This window comes from Lasiodiplodia theobromae, assembly GCF_012971845.1.
Source record: "Lasiodiplodia theobromae strain AM2As chromosome Unknown scaffold_4, whole genome shotgun sequence".
NCBI lineage: Eukaryota > Fungi > Ascomycota > Dothideomycetes > Botryosphaeriales > Botryosphaeriaceae > Lasiodiplodia > Lasiodiplodia theobromae.
This window is the reverse complement of record NW_023336530.1, coordinates 1,089,247-1,111,702: the sequence shown is the minus strand read 5'-3', so window position 1 is coordinate 1,111,702 and position 22,456 is coordinate 1,089,247. Positions and strand designations below refer to the sequence as shown.

At 55.1% G+C, this 22,456-nt stretch overlaps 7 protein-coding genes across 7 annotated transcripts; 4 read left to right on the top strand and 3 right to left on the bottom strand.

Moving 5' to 3' along the window:
• Positions 1–498: 498 nt before the first annotated feature.
• LTHEOB_1757 (Histone-lysine n-methyltransferase 2b) lies at positions 499–2,204 on the bottom strand (the record flags this gene model as incomplete). Its single annotated transcript, XM_035510493.1, has 3 exons — positions 499–1,121; positions 1,171–1,552; positions 1,620–2,204. The coding sequence occupies 3 exons, from the start codon at positions 2,202–2,204 to the stop codon at positions 499–501; spliced, it is 1,590 nt and encodes a 529-aa protein (XP_035366267.1).
• Positions 2,205–2,939: 735 nt separating this feature from the next.
• Positions 2,940–4,109, top strand: LTHEOB_1756 (Elys-like domain containing protein; the record flags this gene model as incomplete). The annotated part of the gene is made up of 3 exons (XM_035510492.1): positions 2,940–3,096; positions 3,155–3,387; positions 3,462–4,109. The coding sequence occupies 3 exons, from the start codon at positions 2,940–2,942 to the stop codon at positions 4,107–4,109; spliced, it is 1,038 nt and encodes a 345-aa protein (XP_035366266.1).
• Positions 4,110–4,492: 383 nt separating this feature from the next.
• On the bottom strand, positions 4,493–5,074 carry LTHEOB_1755 (40s ribosomal protein s26; the record flags this gene model as incomplete). The annotated part of the gene is made up of 4 exons (XM_035510491.1): positions 4,493–4,598; positions 4,651–4,753; positions 4,869–4,996; positions 5,052–5,074. 4 exons carry the CDS (start codon positions 5,072–5,074, stop codon positions 4,493–4,495), a joined length of 360 nt encoding a protein of 119 aa, XP_035366265.1.
• A 1,864-nt stretch (positions 5,075–6,938) lies between these two features.
• On the top strand, positions 6,939–9,089 carry LTHEOB_1754 (CBS/PB1 domain-containing protein; the record flags this gene model as incomplete). The annotated part of the gene is made up of 5 exons (XM_035510490.1): positions 6,939–7,103; positions 7,162–7,945; positions 8,000–8,035; positions 8,088–8,182; positions 8,238–9,089. The coding sequence occupies 5 exons, from the start codon at positions 6,939–6,941 to the stop codon at positions 9,087–9,089; spliced, it is 1,932 nt and encodes a 643-aa protein (XP_035366264.1).
• A 1,707-nt stretch (positions 9,090–10,796) lies between these two features.
• LTHEOB_1753 (Importin beta-3 subunit protein) lies at positions 10,797–14,436 on the top strand (the record flags this gene model as incomplete). The annotated part of the gene is made up of 6 exons (XM_035510489.1): positions 10,797–10,979; positions 11,029–11,251; positions 11,315–11,490; positions 11,634–12,065; positions 12,113–14,178; positions 14,229–14,436. 6 exons carry the CDS (start codon positions 10,797–10,799, stop codon positions 14,434–14,436), a joined length of 3,288 nt encoding a protein of 1,095 aa, XP_035366263.1.
• Positions 14,437–15,688: 1,252 nt separating this feature from the next.
• On the bottom strand, positions 15,689–16,532 carry LTHEOB_1752 (uncharacterized protein; the record flags this gene model as incomplete). Its single annotated transcript, XM_035510488.1, has 4 exons — positions 15,689–16,054; positions 16,112–16,225; positions 16,280–16,395; positions 16,508–16,532. The coding sequence occupies 4 exons, from the start codon at positions 16,530–16,532 to the stop codon at positions 15,689–15,691; spliced, it is 621 nt and encodes a 206-aa protein (XP_035366262.1).
• Positions 16,533–17,113: 581 nt separating this feature from the next.
• LTHEOB_1751 (Transcriptional activator spt7) lies at positions 17,114–20,647 on the top strand (the record flags this gene model as incomplete). The annotated part of the gene is made up of 5 exons (XM_035510487.1): positions 17,114–18,389; positions 18,447–19,312; positions 19,362–19,814; positions 19,867–20,081; positions 20,140–20,647. The coding sequence occupies 5 exons, from the start codon at positions 17,114–17,116 to the stop codon at positions 20,645–20,647; spliced, it is 3,318 nt and encodes a 1,105-aa protein (XP_035366261.1).
• Between the last annotated feature and the right edge of the window lie 1,809 nt (positions 20,648–22,456).

Genomic DNA, 22,456 nt, shown 5'->3' with positions numbered 1-22,456 from the left:
TCATCAGGTACACCACCAATCAGCTCGCGAGAACCGGGACCTGGCGTCCACGAGGCCCTGGTACGCATAGATGACAGGGCGGATCGACAGAACATGGTGAAGTGCGAAACGTCGAAGAACTCGGGCTTGCCGACGCCTGGGTGGAAAGAGAGTCAGGGCAGACCCGCATCGCTTCTGCGCGTCAGCACCTGCTTGATTGAGCGCCGAGGCCCGGCGATCTCCCGCGCTGCAGAGCTTGATTGGCGGCCCACCTCGCCGGAGGCCCGAGTTTCCCAGCAAACAAAAAGCTTTGTGCTGCTCGAAATAATATTATGTTTTGTGGAGCAAGGGCAAGTCGCAGCCAGAAACACCCTCAAACAACAGCTGCAGGAGCAGCTGTAGCCCAGAAGCCATTACAATATTGTACATGAACCCAACCAAAGACGAGATCGAAACCGTGCAGTCTATCGGATAGCGATATTAGATCCTTCACCTTCCACCTTCCCAAAGAGACATCGCCTAAAAGCCATCGCCAGGCTTGAAGGGCCTCTCCACTTCCACCGCGCGGTTGTACGGGTCGCTGCCTCTCAGGAAGGCGTTGCGCAAGTCAGCCTTGACCGCCTCTTGCGCCGTCGAAACCAGCTCTACGTAGTCTACCGGCCAGGTTTTGTTGCCGCCCGCCTCGACCTGCGCGTTGCTCAGCCGCTCCAGCACGTCGACGTGCGACTTCTTCGCGTAGTAGTCCTCGTAGTACGCCTCGCCGCCAAAGCACACGCCGTAGAGGTCGCAGTAGCAGACGTGCTCCTTGGGACACAGCTGCGGCACCCCGAGCCAGATGTACTGGTAGATGTACTCCCACACCCGCCCCGACACCCGGTCCTCGAGCGTCGTGTACATCAGCCACCGGCGGAAGTGCTCGTACTGCGCTCTAGGTATCAACCGGATGCGTTCCCGCGACACGGCGAACTGCCCACAGCATGGCTGCGACACCACTTCCGGCACATCTTCGAATGGCAGGATCTCCTTCCACGCGTCGGCGAAGACGGCCTCCTCGGGGATTGACGCCTCACTGTTGTTCTTGGCAATTGGGAAAAGATGGTCCGGGCAGCTTGGATATCTATGGCATCGGAGGTTGACATATCCTTCATCGTGGTTTTAGCTAAGTTCCGATCTGCAGCGTGGCACACTTACCGTCGCGAATGACTTTCCGGATGTTCATGTGCTTGAGCATTTCAGCTGAGCTCATTTCAAGGAGTTCATTGTTATGCCATGCCGCCGCATGAGCATGCATGAAAATCGAGATATCTGGTAAGTCGTCATAGAAGTCGATAATAAACGTCAGGTACGCCATCACTTCATGGCCCTTATTCGCCGGTAAGATGTATGGCTCCACCGGATTATCCACCGTGTAGATTGCCTTTTCCAGAAGTGGGTCGTCTCCAAAAGCCTCGTCGATCCACGAGATGTCCTCTTTGGTAGTGCGTGCAATCACCAAGGCGCGGCTGTACTGGTAATCTTGAGGCTCTGGCTCAACAGTTTCGAAGGACAACTGGGATATTATGGCATAAGAGGGCTAGTGACAGAGTAGTGATCAGCCAATGAAGGGAAACGCCTTCCAAAGTATCATAGTATACACTTACCGACTGCGTTGGTGTTTCATCCAATAGGGCAGCCGTCGGAATCTGGTCATTACCCTGCCAATCGGAATCTTCCCATTGTATGCTCATAACCTCTTTCGGAAGAGACAAGTCTGTCGGGAGAGGCAGCTCTGTCGGAGGAGACAACTCTGTTGGAAGAGATAACTCTGTTGGAAGAGACAACTCTGTCGAGGTCGTTTGAACGAGATTCAGGAAGTCGGGAAGGTAGTTGGAAGTGCTTGTCTCGACTGGCGCTACGGTATGGCCTACTAAAGTCTGATCGGGCGCACTGGCTGTCTCAGTCGATGTATCAGGAATGTCGATTACACCTGCCTCGACGAGTGATGCTACTATAGCTTTGAGGTGGTCGTAGAAATCTGTAGCCGTGCTAGACTCGGAAGAGGTCGTCCCAGTCGTTGTACTGAAGGCAAGCAGCTGCTCAAGGGGGTCATTTGAATGATCATCTTGGACGGGTTTTTCTGCGATGAGGCGCGCCCGCACATTCTGGTGGATGTTGTATTCGAGAATGATAAGGAAAATGATAGCAAAGGCTATGATGCCAAATTGCTTTTGGCGATGAGTGATCATTTTGCTAAGGCCTCAGCCAAATGTCAAGCGATATTCATGAGAGTATTCGTACAAGACAGAGCGTAGTCGACAAAGAGAAGAGGAAGAAGGGCGATTGTTAGAGATCAGTCTGCACAGGGGGCTGGAGATGGTGGAATGCAACGCGTCGCCACATGGTTCCAAGCAAGGACAATGACAACATCTGGAAACGGCCATGCAGGAGTTTCAAGTAACCTGCTACGACAGGCCGCCCTATAGGCAAGCTTAATGTTCTCTTAATCATTAAGAGCCCGCTAGGTACGCGATGACCGGGCCGTGAGTCTTGGCAGCGTCTCGTTAATGTGAGGAGAATGCTAAGTCTTGAAGACAATCCAGGGATGAGTTGCCGCTATGATTTCCCTTGACGAATTCCAGAGCCGAGGTTCTTCTTGGAGTAAAGGAATTGAGAATCGTACATTGTAAAAGCCCGTATGGAGAAATGATCACGTCCAAGCTGCTATGATAGGCTTTTCATGACACCACATAGGATTCTCCTGTGCTAGTGGAAATGGCTAGAGAGGCAAGTCTGAGTGTAGAAAGCAGCAGTCAGCTAGACCTTCGTCATCAAATAGTGTTGTAAAAGTGTGGTTTTCTAATTGCGGAGAGAAGGCACCTCCGGCGCGCTCAAGCATGACTCGCAACGTGCAGAAAGCTCAACTCCAAACAACGCGCCCGCATCCACTCGCGCGCGCCCTGCTACCAACAGCCCTTGCAACCATGCTCGACATCAACGACTTCGAGGCGGTCTTCGCCTCAGACTTAACCGGCGGGGACATCTATCCGCATGCCACCGTCAACACAATTCGCGCAAACCGCCGCACGCTCGGCGGCACTCTCTTCTTCGACAGGTTGCTCGCCCAACTGCACGTTAAGAGTAATTGACCATGATCCCGTCACTTTCGCTCTGGCAGCATTAATGATTCGAAATCTAGGCGGCTACCTCTACCCCCCTTCCAAGAATGCCGACCTGCGCGAGCTGCACGAGCGCATCACGGCCTCCCCCATCGCCGACCACTACAAGCAGTCACTGCTCTTCTACCTCCTAAAAGACAGCAGCGGCGAGATTTCCAGCCAGCCCGAAGACTTCGCCAAAAGCGTCTGCCTCCCGCGCAAATACTGGGTCGTCATCGAAGGCCTCTGGCACATGGACCGCCTGCAATTCACCGTACGTCCACCACGCTCCTTCTCTCTTCTCACAAGAAGACGAAAGCCTTTGTATTTGACCTCCTAACGCACCAGACGCCGCGCCAGAACGCACTCGAGTCACTGACGCACCCCTCGCTCCTCCCCACCTTCCCAGAAGAAGTCCTCCGCGTCCTGCTCGAGCACGCAACCAGCGAGACCTCCGACCAGCACCACCAGCGCCGCCACCACCACCAACAGACCAGCGGCACGCAACACCTGCCGCTGGCGTACTACAACGCGGTGCGGCCGCCGCTCAGCAGCGACCCGGAGCTGCAGCGCGCCTACTTCCGCTACCTGGCGGGCCTGTCGGTCACGCAGGCCTACTTCTTCGCGCGCGCCCAGCCGAGCCAGGACCACCGCGCGCTGCTCGAGCTGCTCGTCCACGAGGCCATGGCGCCGTCGTCGGCCGCCCGCGCCCGCCGCACCGAGGAGCTCGTCGACCTGCCGCTGACCGACGAGGAAGAGGGCTGGTTCGAGGACTACTTGCTCGAGGGCAAGGGCAGGTCGCTGCACGCTTCGCGCGACACCGTCATGGCCAGGCGGCTTGCCACGGGGAGGTACCCGGACGCCGTCGACGTTGGCAAGGATTTGAGCGGCAGGAGGTTCAATGACGTTACGTGGGATGGGGTTAAGGATATTCTGAGCGCTGGACTGGGATCTAGGGGTACAGAGGGCGTCTTTCAGATGGCCGACTTCGATTAAGCGCGTGTCGGATAATACACACGCGCAAAAGCATAGCGTAAGGCGCCGAGGCGTTGACGGGCAGATAGGGCGGTTAATGGCTCATTAGGTTCATCAATTGGGGATTACGTCAAGATCAAAATCAAATTTCACACGAGCAAGTAGAGGGCATTGAAGGCAGCTCGAAATGTCTGAAAGGAGCTTGTTGCATTTCAGCAAACAAACTCCGAATGGTCATTCCCGATTTTTCAGGTTCTCATCCCGGCCCTTGAACACCGTGATATCATGAAGTTCCTCCATTTTTGACTCGGGAACCGTGGTTGCATCCGAACCTTTCAAAGAACCCACGACGCCCCCCTTAGACTGAAATTGCCGACTTTTTTAAACCATTCCGGATATCGAATCTAGTTGGCCTTGGCGGTCTGCTGGGGAGTGATCTTCTTGCCGTCCTTGTTGTACCTGATCCTGGGCGGGGGGGCACGGTTGCGGCGACCCTCACGGGAGCGGACACTGTTGCCGCGTCAGCATTGCGCCAGGAAAAGGGCAGAGCAGTATAACATACCGGACGATCTTGCCGTGGATAGCGCACGAGACGCAGTACTGGAGCTTGAGGTACATCTTGGGGACGGTGTACTCAGGGAAGACAGAGGCATCCGAGATATCACCTGATTAAGCAAAGCGATGTTAGCATCGCATTCCGCCAAGGATCTTCTCAAACTCCTGCTCCAAACCCTCCAATGGAGCCGAGTATATTTATTGTGGGGTGTGCGGTAGACGTACGGATGGCGGCGGACTCGACCATGTTGCGGATGGTGAATCTCTTGATCGCCTTGTCCTTGGGGGTGCAGCGCGAGCAGTTGGAGCAGCGGATGGGCTTGACGTGGCCGCGGCCCTTCTTGTTGCGGCCGCTATAGGTGCTGTTAGCAGGCGGATTCGTGGGCGCGGACGCGGGGGAAATCGTACTTGGAAGCTCTCTTCTTGACCATTTTGACTGAACCTGCGCGCGTCAGTACTCTGGCGGTGTGCGAGCAATTAGGAGGTTTGCACTCACGAGAAATCTACTCGGAGTTCCGGGAAGGTGTTGGAGTCGTCGTTGGCAGGAGAGTCGGCGGTGTTGTGCGCAGAATCGCTAAGCGTGTGGGCGTGCCAAGACTCTCGGAATAGCTGTTTCCCCGGATCGGCCAGCCCAGCTGACTTACTAATTAGGCATGGACAGGTTCTCCAACCACCTGAGCCTCCAGCTTTGCATGTCGCGCTTCTCTGCGCTTTCGCGGTACTGTTGGAAGTTTGCACTGTGGAGCAATGGCCATGTTGGATTGGACTATGCTTAGCAGTCGCCCTGGAATTCCCCGTGCCGTGCTCGCAGCCGGCTTCACGAAGTCAAGTCCATGCGCCTTCTATCCACAAGATGTCGCTTTCCACGCTTTCATCCTCATGATCGGCACCCTAGCGTGGGTTTCCATCGCAAGGCTAGTCATATGAGACCGGTTTGCCGCCTGACTGTGGCCAACCTCTCTCTATATTTCGCGCATGCTCAACTCTGGGGTCATAGTTTCTGAATGCCTGTTAACCTTCATTTTACCTTTGTGACGCGGTCAGCATGGTGCATGGTCAAATTTGCGTTGTGACGTATCTTCCACTAAGCCATGCAGAGTGAGTTGGCCAATACCGCTAATTTAGCCCTGGTCTGCATCTCTTATCTTAACATCGTTGCAAAACGACGCATCTGAGACCAATCAAGCAGGTACCAGCTGCAAGCGAATGTTGTGGAGCGGATGAAAGAGCGCCTGTGTCCACAAATCATCCTGCACGGCATTGAGCAGTTTCAGCAGCTTCGTGGCCTTACGAAAATAGTCGGAAATGTTGTGAGCAGCTTATGAACCTAGCAGAGAAGGCCGTGAGGACTGAACGGCGAGCCACGTGAATTACAGGGTGTTTCAATAGTCATTTCGTACGAGTAGAGCGCGGGCCAGGCCAGTATTGACATCATCAAAATGCAGCGGAAATTGCTACGTCAGGAGACGTGGCGTACAAGCACGAGGAATCGCAGATGACAAGACTGCACTCGACGAAGAATTAAATGAGCAGACAATGGTCCGCAGAAACTAGCTGCTTCTACGGTCTCTAATTCGTAGATGGCTTTCTAGCTTTCTTTTTCGGTCCCCTTTTCTCTTCCTCGGTGAGACTTCTCGAAACATTCTATTTTAGGCAAAGACAGCCTGGGAATCTGAGAATGACGGCACTGTAGCGGATACGGATGTGAAAAAAGGAGTGAAGCTTACTTAGGTACTTCCAGAGCACAGCCTCGTCGCTTTGCTTTATTATTGAGCATTCTTACGAGGCATGTGGATCGCAAGGCGTAATGAAATATGCGAACTGATTGGCTATCAGGTGTCGCTCATTTCGACTAAACCGCCCCCTGGTCCAGTGCCTGCTGGTACTGTGTACGAGTCCCTGACCTCTGCTTCACCGCCCCACATCCCTGTCTTACGCGTGATCCGACGCGGTCATCGAACTTGAGCAGTTGTGATTTGTTGTCTGCGCCGGCGTGGCCTATCAAGCACCCTGCAACACATCTCGTCACGCTGGCCAGCTCCGCTTTCGGCTCCGCACCGAGCATCTGCGCAGAAAATTTCACCGTCTTGTGGTGCAGCGGGGCGTCGGGAGCTACTATCAGCCAGTACAGGAAGCGCGGTCGAGAGGCGTCGCTGCCGGCCCAAAATCTTGCCCCAGCCGGAGCCCCAACTCCCTGTCAGGACATCCTCGGACAACCCACCTGCCGGGCCACAACACGGCCCTCTTTCACACCACCGCTGCTCCATTCTTCTTTGCACACGGTGATACGCCCAAATGTCAACCACCGGTACCTACCGCGGCAACCCCAACAAGGGGAGGGGCGGAATCCCCTCCTACAACAGCCCATCCGGCATCCCGCGTCCGTCTGATCATCAGAGCGAGGTCGGCGGCAGCTCGACGCTGAGTGCGAGCCGCGCGAAGCAGTCGAAGCGCGATGAGGTATGCGAATGCCCGCACGCTGCGGGGCACGTAGCAGCAGTCGCTGACGATGCGCCAGGCCATTCGCAAGAAAATCGAGAATGACCTGAACAAGAAGAGAGCCCCCACCAGCCGTCTCCAGCGCGCGCGCAAAGCGCCGCCGGGGACTGTTCTTGCCCTGAAGCCCAGCTCCGCTCTCCAGATCAAGCCGCATACGACGGTCGCCGAGGCCGCGCAGCTCATGGCCGCGAAGCGCGAGGACTGCGTCCTGGTCACCGATGACGACGAGCGCATCGCCGGTATCTTCACCGCGAAGGATTTGGCTTTCAGGGTTGTTGGCGCGGGCATCAAGGCTAGGGACATCACGATTTCAGAAATCATGACCAAGAACCCGCTCTGCGCGAAGACGGACACCAGCGCCACGGATGCTCTGGATCTTATGGTCAGGAAGGGTTTCCGCCATCTGCCCGTCATGGACGAGAACCATGACATTGCTGGTATTCTGGATATTACAAAGTGTTTCTACGAGGCGATGGAGAAGCTGGAGCGCGCGTACAGCTCTTCAAGAAAACTCTACGATGCCCTAGAGGGTGTCCAGGCGGAGCTTGGCTCGAGTCAACCCCAGCAGGTCATTCAGTACGTCGAGGCTATTAGGGCTAAGATGTCTGGTCCTACGCTGGAAACGGTCCTCACTGGCCTTCCGCCCACTACCGTCTCTGTCCGGACGTCCGTTAAGGAGGCTGCTCAGTTGATGAAGGAGAACCATACGACCGCAGTCCTTGTGCAAGACCAGGGCTCCATTACTGGTATCTTCACCAGCAAGGATGTTGTGCTCCGTGTCATCGCCGCTGGCCTTGACCCAGGTACCTGCAGTGTGGTCCGTGTTATGACGCCCCACCCCGACTTCGCTCCTATAGATATGAGCATCCAGGCTGCTCTGCGTAAGATGCACGGTAAGTAATTGGTCCCTGTTTGTGAAGGATGCAAATGCTGAGAAACACCCAGATGGCCATTATCTCAACTTGCCCGTAATGAGCGATGCTGGCGAGATCGTCGGCATGGTGGATGTGCTCAAGTTGACGTACGCCACGTTGGATCAGGTATGTTCAGTCAGCAAAGCTGATTTTAGAGTGTTTATGGTCTAATGCCAGCTAGATCAACACCATGTCGACGAATGGGGACAGTGAGGGTCCAGCATGGAACAAGTTCTGGCTCTCTCTCGACCACGAGTCCGAATCAATGGTCTCCGGCGATGGCGGTAGCCTCCATCCCCGCACGGAACTCTCACGATCGCACGTCATGTCTCCCGGCCTCGACCGTCACCTGGATCGCGTGGAGAGTGTCATGCCGAATGATTCTGCTTCGCACGTAGGCATGGAGACGCCGGAACACTCCGTTGTTGCTCCTTCGCCGTCTATGCCCATTGAAGACATGCCCTTCGCCTTCAAGTTCAAAGCTCCTAGCGGCCGGACCCACCGTTTCCAGGCCGTTCCCTCTGCCGGTCTCGGCGAATTTGTTGCGCAAGTTACTGACAAGCTTGGCGCTGAAATCGAGGCTGTTGGCGGCACTCCAGTTTTCGAGGATGGTCACCTGAGCAACTCTGGCTTCGCTCTCAGCTACCTGGACAACGAGGGCGATAGCGTCTCCATCACTACTAACCATGATCTTCTCGAGGCTGTCAGCCTTGCTCACATGCATCACAGCGAGAAGGTCGACCTCTTCGTGCACCACCCCGAGCACCCGCCCCTTCCCAGCACAATGGCTCCTCAGGGCGCGCCTTCAACTGCTACCCCTGAGCCCTCGGTTCGGGAGCGCAAGAAGCACATCTCTTCTGACGATGAAAGCGACGAGGAGGTGCAGCGCCGCAGGAGGAGGAAGCAGCAACCCGCAGCTCCGGAGCAGGTCATCCAAGGCGTCCCCAACGAGCTGCTCCTGCCCGGCGCCATCGTCACGCTGGCGGTGGTCATTGTCGGAGTGTTCGCTCTCGGCCGTGCTACCAGCCGGTAAAGAAGAGAATTCAATGGCATTGCGTGATTTCACTCATGGTCATTATTCTCAGAAACATTTGCGTTTCCCTTTCGCAGGGGTCTGCAGCAGGAACCCCTTCTTGGTTTTCTTTTCCAGTGGCGATACCACGGCGGAATTTAACTTCTCTTGCGTAGACAGTCGGTCGCTCCGTTTGTGTTCGAGACTTGTTTCAACGGTGCGCTGTACGACAGTATGTTTGTAGCGTAAGGCCTATCAGTTGGCTTGGGGGGCTGGCAGGTGGAGGGGGGACGTCTAGGGCGGGAAAGGAAAGGCAAGCAAAGAGCTGAAAGGAAATATTAAGTAATCTCAATCATCCTGAAAACTCCTTCCGTGTCTTGCGTATGAAGACCTGGGAAAATGGCGCATGCGGATAGCCGCTCTTCTCAGACTAATCGCTCTTGCTCACCACAGGGGAAGCCGAAGAAATTATTCAGAGGCACGCGAGGTATCAAGAATTTCAGACAAAGTGCAGCTGGATCTACATATTGGTTTACAACTCTGAGAGGAAATCCATACCCTCGACCTTATGGCCTTGGCTGCTATACAGCACCTGACCACCATCTGTCCGCACTTTTATTGGAATCGGGGCAGGCGGCCATCGCAGCTGACACTTTGCATACTGGCACATTTAGTAATTCGTAGTTGCTGATCATATAGCCTTGTGGTAACATGGGGAAATGAGCAATACATCCACCATTCTCGGCCTTCGTCGACTAATAGCAGATGTCCAGAAGCGAAAAAAAAGAGCAAGTGCTGACGATGAGGAGCTACTCGTCGTTATCGCAGGCTTGTTCAGCGCAATTACCCTGAAAGCATTCTTGACGCGTGAAGTGAAGGCAGATCATGGAGCTGCAGCGCGTTGCTTGATTGGGTGAGAGGCGACGAGCTAGCGCGAGGAATCAGGGTCTCTTGGCATGGAAAGAATGTTGGGGCGTCACGGTGAAGTAAAAATCGCACAGGAAGCTCACGATACCGTGTTAGGATAGCCGATCGTAGGACAGTTGCCGGGGAAGCGCGGAAATTTTGTCCTTGCCTTGCATCGACATGTTCGTGCTACTCGGTGGGGTTGAGGGTTGGGGCATGGACGACAGACGGTACGGACCGGCGGCTTTGCAAGAGAGCCTTAACCGCAAGTTAATGGGCTGTGGACGTGGCACAGAGGGCGTCGCCTCGCCCAAGGTGTGGTCGGCGATTGCTCTGTCCTGAAACAGGTGCGCGCGAGAACAGGCCCGCTCGTGCAAGCAGGGGGACTGCCGGTGAGTCACGGGCGTCGTGTTGAGCGCTTTCCGCACTGCAAACGCGCGCTGGACGTGTCGCAGCAGCTCACTACGTAAGCAATTTAGCGTTTCCAGTCAGAATATTCACGTGACTTCCGTGTGTGTTTTGGCGGGCGCCGGGTCAGCGCTGGCAGGGAAAATATACGGTCCTACGCTCGCTTTCGCCCCGCCAAAGTTTCTCGAGAGGGCCCGGCTTCGAAGACCACAACACCCACTCCACGCTCAAGGCCGCAAGCCTACTCTCCGCAATCCCCAAAGAGAGCTGACACGGCGACCCATCTGCACCCCTTGCCGTCGCCTGTAGCTCTCGCCTGCTTTGCGCGCCGCCGCCGCGCACTTCTTTTCAGCAGCCTCCCCTCGATAGGCAGAACCTTCTGCCACACCTCCACCCCCCAGAGCAGCCGCAATCATGTCAATCCTCCCGCCGGACGTACACCAGGCACTGGCTGCGCTCCTTCAAGGTTTGCAGTCGGCCGATAACTTGGCTCGCTCAAATGCCGAAGAGCAGCTCAATGCGGAATGGGTCGTCGCAAGGCCTGACGTGCTGTTAGTCGGGTTGGTTGAGAATATCCAGCTGTCTGAGGACCCTTCGGTATGTGCGGCCGGTTCCGCTTGCCTACAGCCGCTGACTTTCTCGACAGACGCGCTCGTTTGCCAGTGTGCTTTTCCGGCGCATAGCTACCAGGAGTCGCAAGGACCCCACGACAGACCAGACCAAGGAACTTTTTCTCACCCTCCCCCAACCCCAGCGCAACGTCATCCGGGAGAAGCTTCTCCAGTGCCTCGACGGCGAGCAGAATGCGCAGGTCAGGAACAAGGTTGGCGACGCCATTGCCGAGATCGCTCGGCAGTATACCGAGGAGGGTACGGATCCCACCCAGGGTTTTCGAGTCGCAGAACCCGCAGTTAACGGAGGTTATGTCGTAGGTGAGCCTTGGCCTGAGCTCCTCGGCGGTCTCTTCAAGGCCAGCCAGTCGGCAGAGCCCGGTCAGCGCGAAAGTGCTTTCCGCATATTTGCGACTACCCCCGGTATAATCGAGAAGCAGCACGAAGATACCGTGCTCGGCGCCTTCACAAATGGCTTTAAGGACGACAACATCATGGTACTGTACACCTTGCACTTATTCCATACCCTTCCGGGCCCCTCGCTTGCTCGTGAGCGTTGCCAAAGCTCATGGGCTTGGAGCGGGCGCCGGGTCACATGCAGATGCTACTGATGGAGCGGTTACAGACTAACGGGACCCAGGTCCGCATTGCGGCCATGGAGGCGTTCGCTTCCTTCTTCCGCTCTATCAACAAGAAGAGCCAGCAGAAGTACTACCCGCTCATCGCCGAAATCCTCAACATCCTCCCGCCGATCAAGGAAGCCGGCGACTCCGATCAGCTCTCCAAGGCCCTCGTTTCTCTTATCGACCTCGCAGAGATCGCCCCTAAGATGTTCAAGCCGGTTTTCAACGCCTTGGTCAACTTCAGTATCACTGTGATTCAGGACAAGGAGCTCGATGACCAGGCACGCCAGAATGCCCTCGAGCTGATGGCCACCTTCGCGGATTGCAGCCCGCAGATGTGCAGGAAGGATCCTAACTACACCCCCGACATGGTTACTCAGTGCCTGTCTTTGATGACTGACGTCGGAAACGACGACGACGATGCTGCGGAGTGGAACGCGTCTGAGGATGTGAGTAAGCCCTAGACCTGCAAGACCACGTTATCTGACCCCAACAGCTCGACATTGACGAGAGCGACCAAAACCACGTCGCTGGTGAGCAATGCATGGACCGTCTTGCAAACAAGCTCGGTGGTGGAGCAATTCTCCCTCCCACCTTCAACTGGTTGCCGCGCATGATGACTTCTTCGGCATGGCGTGACAGGCACGCCGCCCTCATGGCTATCTCGGCCATTTCCGAAGGCTGCAGGGATATGATGGTTGGCGAACTCGACAAAGTCCTGGATCTCGTTGTCCCAGCTCTGCAGGACCAGCACCCCCGTGTTCGTTGGGCCGGTTGCAATGCTCTTGGCCAAATGAGCACCGACTTCGCCGGCACCATGCAGGAGAAGTACCACCAGGTCGTCCTTCAGAACATCATCCCGGTCCTTCAGTCTGCCGAGCCCCGTGTCCAGGCACACGCCGCCGCCGCTTTGGTCAACTTCTGCGAGGAGGCGGAGAAGGAGGTTCTTGAGCCCTACCTCGACACCCTTCTGACCAACCTACTCCAGCTCCTTCAGAGCCCCAAGCGCTTTGTCCAGGAGCAGGCCCTCTCTACGATCGCCACTGTCGCCGATTCTGCGGAGGTTGCTTTCTCCAAGTACTACGATACCCTGATGCCCCTTCTGTTCAACGTTCTGAGGGAGGAGCAGTCGAAGGAGTACAGGTTGCTGAGGGCGAAGGCCATGGAGTGTGCGACGCTCATTGCGCTGGCTGTTGGCAAGGATAAGATGGGCCAGGATGCTATTGCTCTTGTCAATCTCCTTGGCACGATCCAGCAGGGTATTACCGACTCGGACGATCCTCAGGCCTCCTACCTCTTGCACTGCTGGGGTCGTATGTGCCGTGTTCTGGGTCAGGACTTCCTTCCTTATCTCCCGGCCGTTATTCCTCCTCTTACCGAGCTTGCTGGTGCCAAGGCCGACATTCAACTTCTGGATGATGATGAGCAAGTTGCCCAGGTTGAGCAAGAGGAGGGTTGGGAACTGGTTCCTCTCAAGGGCAAGGTTATTGGCATCAAGACCAGCACTCTGGATGACAAGCACATGGCCATTGAACTCATCGTCATCTACGCCCAGGTCCTAGAGGGTGCCTTCGAGCCGTACGTCAACGAGATTATGGACAAGATTGCCATCCCCGGCCTCGCTTTCTTCTTCCACGACCCTGTCAGAGTCGCATCCGCCAAGTGCGTGCCGCAGCTGCTTAACTCTTACAAGAAGGCCCACGGCGAGCAATCGCCTCAGCTTGGCCAGCTCTGGGCCAGGACGGTCGAGAAGGTTCTCGAGGTGCTCAGCACCGAGCCTGCCATCGACACCCTTGCCGAGATGTACCAGTGCTTCTACGAGTGTGTTGAGATTCTGGGTAAGAACTGCTTGACGGATCAGCACATGGCTGCATTCATCGATGCCGCCAAGTCTGTTCTCGAGGAGTACAAGGAGCGTGTCAAGGCCCGTCTGGAGGAACAGGCTGATAACGAGGAGGGTGAGGAGCTTTCCGAGGAGGTTGCCTTCGCCATTGAGGATGATCAGACTCTCCTTTCCGATATGAACAAGGCTTTCCACGTCATTTTCCAGATGATGGGTCCCGCCTTCCTGCCTCACTGGGAGCGTCTTCTTGAGTTCTACACCAACTTTGTCACGAACCCTGACCCGACGCAGAGGCAATGGGCCATCTGCATTTTCGATGATGTCCTGGAATTCTGCGGCCCGCAATCCTGGAACTACAATCAGTACATCATCAACCCCATTGTCAATGGTATGCGCGACGACGTTGCTGCCAACAGGCAAGCCGCTGTGTATGGCGTTGGTGTCGCGGCGCAAAAGGGCGGCGAGCCTTGGTCTGAATTCGCCAACAACTGCTTGCCGATTCTCTTCGAGGTCATCAGCAGGCCGAATGCCCGCGAGGACGACGACGTCTTTGCTACCGAGAACGCTTGTGCAAGCATAGCAAAGATTCTGCACTACAACAACACCAAGGTTGCCAACGTGCAAGATGTCGTCAACGCCTGGGTGGACACTCTTCCCATCGTCAACGACGAGGAGGCTGCGCCTTACGCATATGCTTTCCTTGCGCAACTCATCGACCAGTAAGCCTTTTCCCCCTTGTTAATCAACCGTATTCTAACGATCCTTTCAGGAGCAACCCCGCCGTTCTAGCCAAGGCTCCTCAGTGCTTCAACCACGTCGCCCTTGCCCTCGAGGCCGAGACCCTTCAGGGCAACATCGCTAGCCAGGTCGTTCGCGCAACGAAGCAGCTGGTTCAGACCGCCGGTCTGGACGCCAATCAATTGCTCCTCAACCTGACCCCTGAGGCGCAGCACACCGTGCGTGCGTACTTCGGTTAAAAAAAGACTACGAGTCATTACGAGAAAGTAATATTGTATGGAATGGGAAACGGGTCTTTGTTTTTTTTTTTTGATGAACAGAAGGGCGGAATGGTGATGAATAGCTTTGGCTAGGGACCGAGTGACATTCGTATTTCCGCCGGCATTGTTTTTCTTTCCTTTATTTTCCATGTAGACCTGCAAAGGAAGGGCCCGGCTCTGAAAGGGATGTGGAGGAAACGGCGATGGAGGTAGTGGTGGAGGAAGGAGACAATTGACTGCATATGATATCCAAGGCAAATATGAGAGAGGAAGAGACCAAAACGATTGGGGATGATGGAACTGCCCTACCTGCCCACTTGCTTGCCTTGATATGATGTGGATACGGATCTTTGTGCTGATTTAGAATTACTCTTCTTTTCCTACTCCGAGTTGTAGCTGGCTTCGTCGATCTTGGGGTGGATAAGGGTGTGGGTGATTGATGGAGGAATAGAGGGACAGAGGAAGAGGCCGTGTATATGGCGTGGAGGCGAGCTCTTCATCGAACTGCTTGCGGAAAAGATTTAGGTGAGAGGCGTGGAGGCGCCTGGTTTTTATTTTCATAGGCATGGATACAAACGAAACTGGTGCATCTTTAGATCTGGTGGACATCTTTTCTTTCTTTCTGGCTGTCTAAGTAAGATTCCATAGCACAATTTTATTTTGTCTTTCTAGAGACCGATAAGCTTAAGTCTTTTCTATTTCTAGTGTTTCGTTTCTATTTAAAGAGTGATCCTCGTGAACTAATCTATCTAGAGTTTGACGTGAGGAAGAAGATTACCAAAGTGAGCCCAGCAAATATAATGGATATCTATGGACTGGTAGGTCACAGTATAAACCGCTAGCTAGGTCTCTATTATTTATATTCTTTTCTTTACACAAGTTTTCACAATATTCACCCAGCTTAGAAAGATAGTATAGGGTGTTTTCCCCTGAATGATCTGAAGATTAAATGCTTGAAATTATGCATAATCCGTTCATGCTTCGTGTGGAAATATAGTTCGAATTCTAAATAGCAGTACGCTAACAGTTACAGCAGATCACCACCCAGTTTCATTCTGATCGTTATACATACGACGGGGAGTTCGTTCCTGTCGGCCGAAAGAGGCATGCGGGCGAAGGCCCAATCAGAAAGACCAGCTACCGGCGTTGATCTTAACTCGATCATCTATGACGTACAATTGTCATTGGAATATATCGTTTTCCCGTGACGTCTCATCTCAAATACAAAAGTTTAGTCGTCCCGCTTTTTGGCGCTCTGCTCCGCAGCGGCGTCGCTCTTGCCAGCCTGCGCAGTGTCGGCACCGCCGTTGGGCTCCTCAGGCGCCCAGTCGTCTTCGGCGTTCTCGTCCCAGTTGTCCAGTTCCTCCTCGACGGTCATGCCCTCGCGAACGACGCCGGATTCCTGGCCGCCTTCGCCACCGTTATGCACGTTCTCGCCCAGTTCAACGTCCAGATCCTCGCCAGGGACGGCCTGGTAGTGTTTCGCGCGGCGCTTGCGCTCGAGCATGCGCTTGTGGTACCAGCTGCTGAGCAGGACGGCAGCGACGGAACCGACTATGTTGGCCAGAATATCGAAGGGGTCGAACATGCGGTCATTCTGTAGGGAGATATGTTAATGTTGTATTGCGTGTCTCGAAGGTGCGCAAGCACATACGGGGAGCAGGCTTTGGATGATTTCGGAGCCGATGCCAAGTGCCAGTGTGCAGACAAACAAGGTCATCTGGATGACGCGGCGGCGGTTCGTTTCCACAATCCAGTAGAAGCATAGCTGTGAAGAAATCACGATTAGCGGCGTGCGCTGGGAGGCGGGGGAGCGGCGTACCGTGAGCAGGAAAAAAGTGACAAAGTGAAGGACCTTGTCACTCTGCTTGTATTGCGGCAGCTGCGAGCGGCCAAAGCCGGCAGCCGACGCAAGCAGACATATTACCACGAAGGCGCCTGGCGGAGGGTCAGCGGCTGGCGTAGCGTGCAGGCGACGGCATGCGGAGCGGGAGCGGGACAGCTGCGAGCTGCAGGCGGCGGTAGAGGTCTCGTGGCCGGTCAAGCTTACCTGCGGGGGCTTTGCGGATGCGCATGGCGAGGAGAGGGCAGTGGGAGCTGGGCGGACGGCAGGAAAACTATCGAGCGGCGACCATGCCGGGGCTGGGAGATCGTGTGGTCGGGTTGCGGCGCGGAGCGGTGCAGCAAACAGAGTGGCAGGCCGGCAAGCTCGCGGTGCATGAGCTCTCCGCGCGGGCGGCGATCGGCCGGGGCGGGACACGTGACGCGGTTAGAGCCAGAGGCAGACTGAGGGAGCGCGAGGCCGCCGCGGCAGACAGAGCGCAACACGCCCGGTCAACCTCAAGCCCGTCCGCCAGGCCCTTTCATCACCCCATCTCGCCCTCCCATCGCATTTTCATCGCCTGCGCCTGCCTTCCATCTCACCAGGCCCAGCAGCGCCTCTCATGCGCACTGGTTCCACGCTGCAGCGCGCGTTGACCGTGGAACAGGGGACATTCGCTCGCTGAGGTGGCCGTCGCTCGGAGCGCGTGCCAAGCTCGCGGATGGTGATCCCGCCATGGCCCTCCACCAACGCTCATCCATGCGACACTCCAGTTATGGCGCCCATCGCCCCGGTTCCAGCACCCCGAGCGCTGCAAAGGTCCACCGCCCCAGCATGAACTCCGAAGACACCTCCTCCCAGCATCCGGGCCCCGTGCCCCACGATGAATCCGACATCACCCTGGCCGACGACGACCCCAGACATCAAGAGTTCAGGGAGCGCTTTGCGAAGACGGAGCAGCGCATCGCCGCGCTCCTGTCCGGCACCTTCGACCTGCCCGCCTTCGCCGGACTCGCCGATGGCGATGCTTCTGCCAACACCGCGTCGGCTGACCGCGCCGAACCCCAGTCGCAACCCGCGCCGGCGCCCAAGAAGCCCGCTCGGACAATTGACGAGGATGATTATGGCGACGACGACGACGATGACGAGGCCGACGAGCCTCCGCAGGCCGAGTCACCGCTGCAGACAAAAAGCGCCGCTGCTACCAATGCCTCCAGCTCCCTTCTAAAAGTTCCCTCCTCCCTCCCCGCGAAATCCTCCATCGACCGCGCTGCCTCCACCTCCTCTGCCGACCAATCCAAGAACGCCGAAGACGTGCGCAAGGAGCTCAACGAGCAGAAAAAGGCCGCCGAAGATGCCGCGCGCCGCTCGTCCCATAGACTTTTCTACACACTTGAGACAGACCGCGATGCCATGTTGGAGCAGCAGAAGCTGGATGATCTGGACCGTCAAGTTGAGACGGAGATGTCTGGCCAGTCTGCCCAGGCCGTGAACAATGCCGCCGCCGCCAGCGCAAACCAGCAAGGCTCTTTGAGCAGCGCCAACTTGGGCTCTTCGAGCTTGACATTCAAACATCTCATTTCTCGTATCGATGCGAAGCGCAACTTGGTCAGAGCATCGGACGCGCAGCTGCGCAGCTTGATGAGCGACGTGCGTAAGAATCGGAGTAAATGGGCTAGTGAGGACAAAGTCGGCCAGGAAGAGCTTTACGAGGCTGCCGAGAAGGTTCTCATGGAACTCAAGGCCATGACGGAACATGCAGCCCCTTTCCTGCAGCGCGTCAACAAGCGCGACGCGCCAGACTACTACCAGGTCATTAAGCAACCAATGGACATTGGTACGATGATCAAGAAGCTCAAGTCCCTTCAATACCGGTCCAAGAAGGAATTCGTCGACGACCTGAACCTCATCTGGTCCAACTGCCTCAAGTACAACGCCGATCCCTCACACTTTTTGCGCAAGAAAGCGCTTTACATGAAGAAGGAGACGGATAAGCTCGTTCCGCTCATCCCGGATATTGTCGTGCGCGACCGCGCCGAGGTGGAGGCTGAGGAGAGACGGATGCAGAGCATTGATGCTGACCTTGAAGGTGTCGAGGATAGCGATGATGGTAGGTCACAATGCCGTGCCCTTTTTGACAACGTTGGCTAATTAATGACTTTCCTAGAACCCATTATGGCTTCGAGAGGTCGCAAAGCACCCAGTAAAGGCAACAAAGGATCTGCCGCAGTGAGAAAAGCCCCTTCAGCAGGCACTGAAGGAACACCTGGAGCGGAGACCAAGCCCATGCCTGGTTCAGCAAGTATTCCTAGAACAGAATTTTTGCGTGCGGATTCGGAGATGGATGGTGGCCAGAACGGCTTTCAGACACCACCTCCGCCTGGTACTCTCACTCCGCTTGGAACCAATGGCATCCCTGGAACCGCAAGTCAAGCTGATGCTTCAGACATTGATGCCGGTAGCTCTGTCGTTGGTGCTGCGCCAACTGAGGATGCAGATTTGGATGATGCAGAATATAAGACATGGAAGCAAGTGACGAAGAAGGACAGGGCTATGATTGCTGCAGAACGGCATCGCCTTTTCCGGAACGATCACCTCAACGTTGAAGAGCCTGCTTTGATCCGTACAAAAGCTGGGATGCGGCGCTGGCTGCGCCAGCACAAGCAAGCTATCCACGGAGGCGTTCCTGAGGATGAGATTGAAGTAGTAGATGGCAAGGACGGTGTGCAAGAAGCATCGGGTGAAACCCTCGCCGAAGGCATTGAGGGTGAAGAGGAGCGTCAAGTCCCGGATTATTACGACACCCTATCTGTTATGCCAGAACTGAACGAAAGATTGAAATGGGCCGAAGACTCGGAAGGCCAGGTCATCCAGCAAGGCGAAGAGTTCATGCGCATGGTACCCAAAGGCTATTTCCAGTCGCCGAAAAGTAACCTGGCGACAAAGATGGAAGCCAATATGCGCCAGATGCAAGATACTCGCAAGATCTGCGCAAAGATTGGAATTGTCAAGCAAATGCAGTTGCAGTCGCAGGTAAGCATTACGTATCAACATTTTCAAGAAAAGGTGCTCACTCGACCAGACATATCAAAACCAGTTCCAGAAATATGATCCTCAGCCTTTCGAGGAAGCGGATGCAGGACCTGTAGTCGTATCCGATGACGGTGCCGTCATGTCTCAGTGGACGTGTAGAGCTGCTCTCCAGCGCAGTGTTGCAAAGGTGTTCTACCATGCCGGATTTGAGGAATTCCAGCCTTCTGCGTTGGATTCAGTCACCGACATTGCGAGCAACTTCTTCACTCAGCTTGCCAGGACTTTCAACGTTTACCGCGAAGCACCTAAAGTCCGATCTGAAACTGGCCCTCCTATGTGGAAGCCTCGTTTCACCAGTGAGGAAACCATTCTCCATGCTCTGCGTCAAAACGGAGTGGATCTGGAGGCGCTGGATTCGTATGTCAAGGAGGACGTGGAGAGGCTGGGATCCAAGCTGGGTGTCATGCACGAGCGCATGAAGGCCCACCTCAACGAGCTTCTGGTAAGACAGTACTGTCAAGGTCAGTATGATGCTAAGGCTAACATTTGTTTAGCGTCCTGCGCTGGATTTCAATGCCGGGGCCGATGGTGCCGGTGCTTTCAACGATGGGAGCGAGCAGTTCTCTTCCGGAGATTTCGCCGACGAGATTGGAGAAGATTTCTTCGGGTTCAGGGAGCTGGGTTTGGACAAGGAACTGGCATCCTTCACAGTGCCTTTCCACCTGCTCCAGAACAGAATCCACAATGCTTACCAGGCGCAGAACGCAAGGTTCGTTCTAGCCCATTGGACCACCATGAAAGATTGTTTGCTGATCGAATCCTTGCAGTACCACTTCTACGGCTGGAAACTTGTGGGAGAATCCTGCACCATGGGAGCCTGTTACGATCCACACTGTGCGCAACCAAATCGGCCTTGTTCAAGGCTACTTCTTGGAAAAATTGCATGCGAACAACGATCAACCGCTCGTCGAAGACGAAGACCTACCTGCGAAACAGCGCTTTCCGAAACCGCGTCTTCCGCCAACGGGCAAGATCTCCAGCCCCCGAAAGCGTCCGCTTCGGGAGCAGCAGCAGATGGCCAAGAAGAAGCGGAAGCTCGAAGAAAGTCAGGGGACCGGAAATACGCAAGATTCGTCGCAGCAGCAGTCGTCGCAAGGTGGCGCCAACGGTACTTCGACGGCCGGTTCGGGTGCAGTCAAGGGCATTGCCAAGCCGGTTGGCAAGCTCAAGCTCGAAGCGCCGTCGAGTAAGGAGAATGTCGCGGAGCCAGAGAAAGACGACGCTAACGGGGTTGTTGGGATGATGAGTCCGGAGAGCATTAATGGCGCTGGGTGAGATGGGGAATTGGTCTGCTCGTCTTGACTCTGTCCCCTTGGTTTTTTTTTTCTTTTTTCATTCGTCCACTTCTCTTGTTGCATAAGAGGTTCCAAGATTTCTTTCCATGTTCTTCTTCTTGAGGCCTTCTCAGGAGAAGACATGAGCCCCATCATTGTTCATATTGCTTCCTCCTCTTACTTCGATATTATTGTTTTTTTGTTTTGGGCCTTCTGCGCTTTATTTTCGATACACCTTCTGTTTTTTCTTCTTCGCAGCTCCTCGGTTGCATGGCAGAGTCCGCCGATTTGGGCCTCCTTGGGAAGTTTCCGGTCTAGGGGGAGTTTTTCCAGGAGCACGAGGAACCTGCTCATTGCATAGGGGCCTTTTTGGGACAATTCGGGTCACAACGGTGATAGGATCTTCGTGATGAGGCGTCGGTTTCCAGGGGTACCTTTTTGCTGTACAGATGAATATTTCCGAGTCTTTTTTTGGGTTGAGGTATTGAGCTGGATTGGGTGCTCACTTTGTTTTTTCTGTCTGCTGCTGGAGAGATACCTGCTTTTTCTATTTGATCATTCGTGGTTGATTTTTTGCTCATCCATTGAGACGGTGGTGATCGTTGTCTTGTTGGTCGGCTGGCCGGAAGGAAGGAAGGAAGGAATCATGGGAAATGAAGATCGCAGTTGGGAGCCGGCGGACAAAAAGACGGAAATAGCAGGGACCGGCAGGCTTTTGTTTTTGGAAATACATATCAGTGGTTCTTGTATGGTTCTTCTTCCTTTCCGAGAGATACCCGCGGCGAAACGAAAGAAAAATCTAAAGAAAGTTTAATCATGCCCGGGGTTTCGTTCGTTCTGTATGCGCGGCGTAGTGATGTTCTATGTTGTGTGTGTCGTGCCGTCATCGTCTGTGGAGCTTGGAGAGTAGCGAGTGGAAGATCGTGGTATTCGCCGTATTGCGGAAATGGTCGGCGGATATCGGAAGGTTCGAATTTCTGAGTGCTGGAGAAAATGAAGACGGGAGGCTCTCTGCCTGAGAGGGCAGTGAACCGGGGAAGGAAAGAGGCGACACGCACGCGCGAGAGTGAAAAGGGCAAAAGGGTCGGGGTGGTAATATAATAGAGAGAGCACGAGCGGCGGCGGTCTGCCGGGGGGGCAGCAAGGGTACCCACACTACGCGACGCTCCGAATCTCCGCCGGTCGTTACCGTCATGCGTGGCTTTTTTGCGGGCAAAGCAAGCAAGAAAAAAAAAGTCTGACCACGCCGTCCGCCGAAAGTCACGCCGTGAGTCGCCGCCCGGGATGACGATAGTTATAATGGGGGAGGTAGCGCGCGGTCGGTAAAAAAAAATAAATGGAGGTTGAAGTATCTTTGCAGAGTTTTCCCTCTTGGATTTTTTGCCTCACTTGGCTGAATCGGTTCTCGTGTTACTAGCAAGTCATTCGGCGGGAACTTCTTCCCTCTTTCTGACTGGGAGAGATGAGTAGCAGATCTGGGGTAAAGGGGGCGTTACGCCACCAGTCACATGTGATCATCGTGTTTCTCATTCACCGGAACGAAGGGGGAGGAGGAGGAGGAGGAGGAGAGGATCGAGGGTCTTTGTTGAATTGTGGGTTTTTCTACTTTTATGTTGCTGGTTGGCCGTGTTCCGCGACGAAGCATGGGGCTGTCGGCAGCGGACGGGCAGGCGGCGGCGGCAGCAGCAGCTCAGCCAGCCGTTTCCGCTCAGACGATATATGCTGTGTAATAGCAATTTGATTCGGGGACGCAAAGAGCAGGGGTGTATTGGCAACAACCATGCATGTGTGTACCCGATTGGCTTTTGAC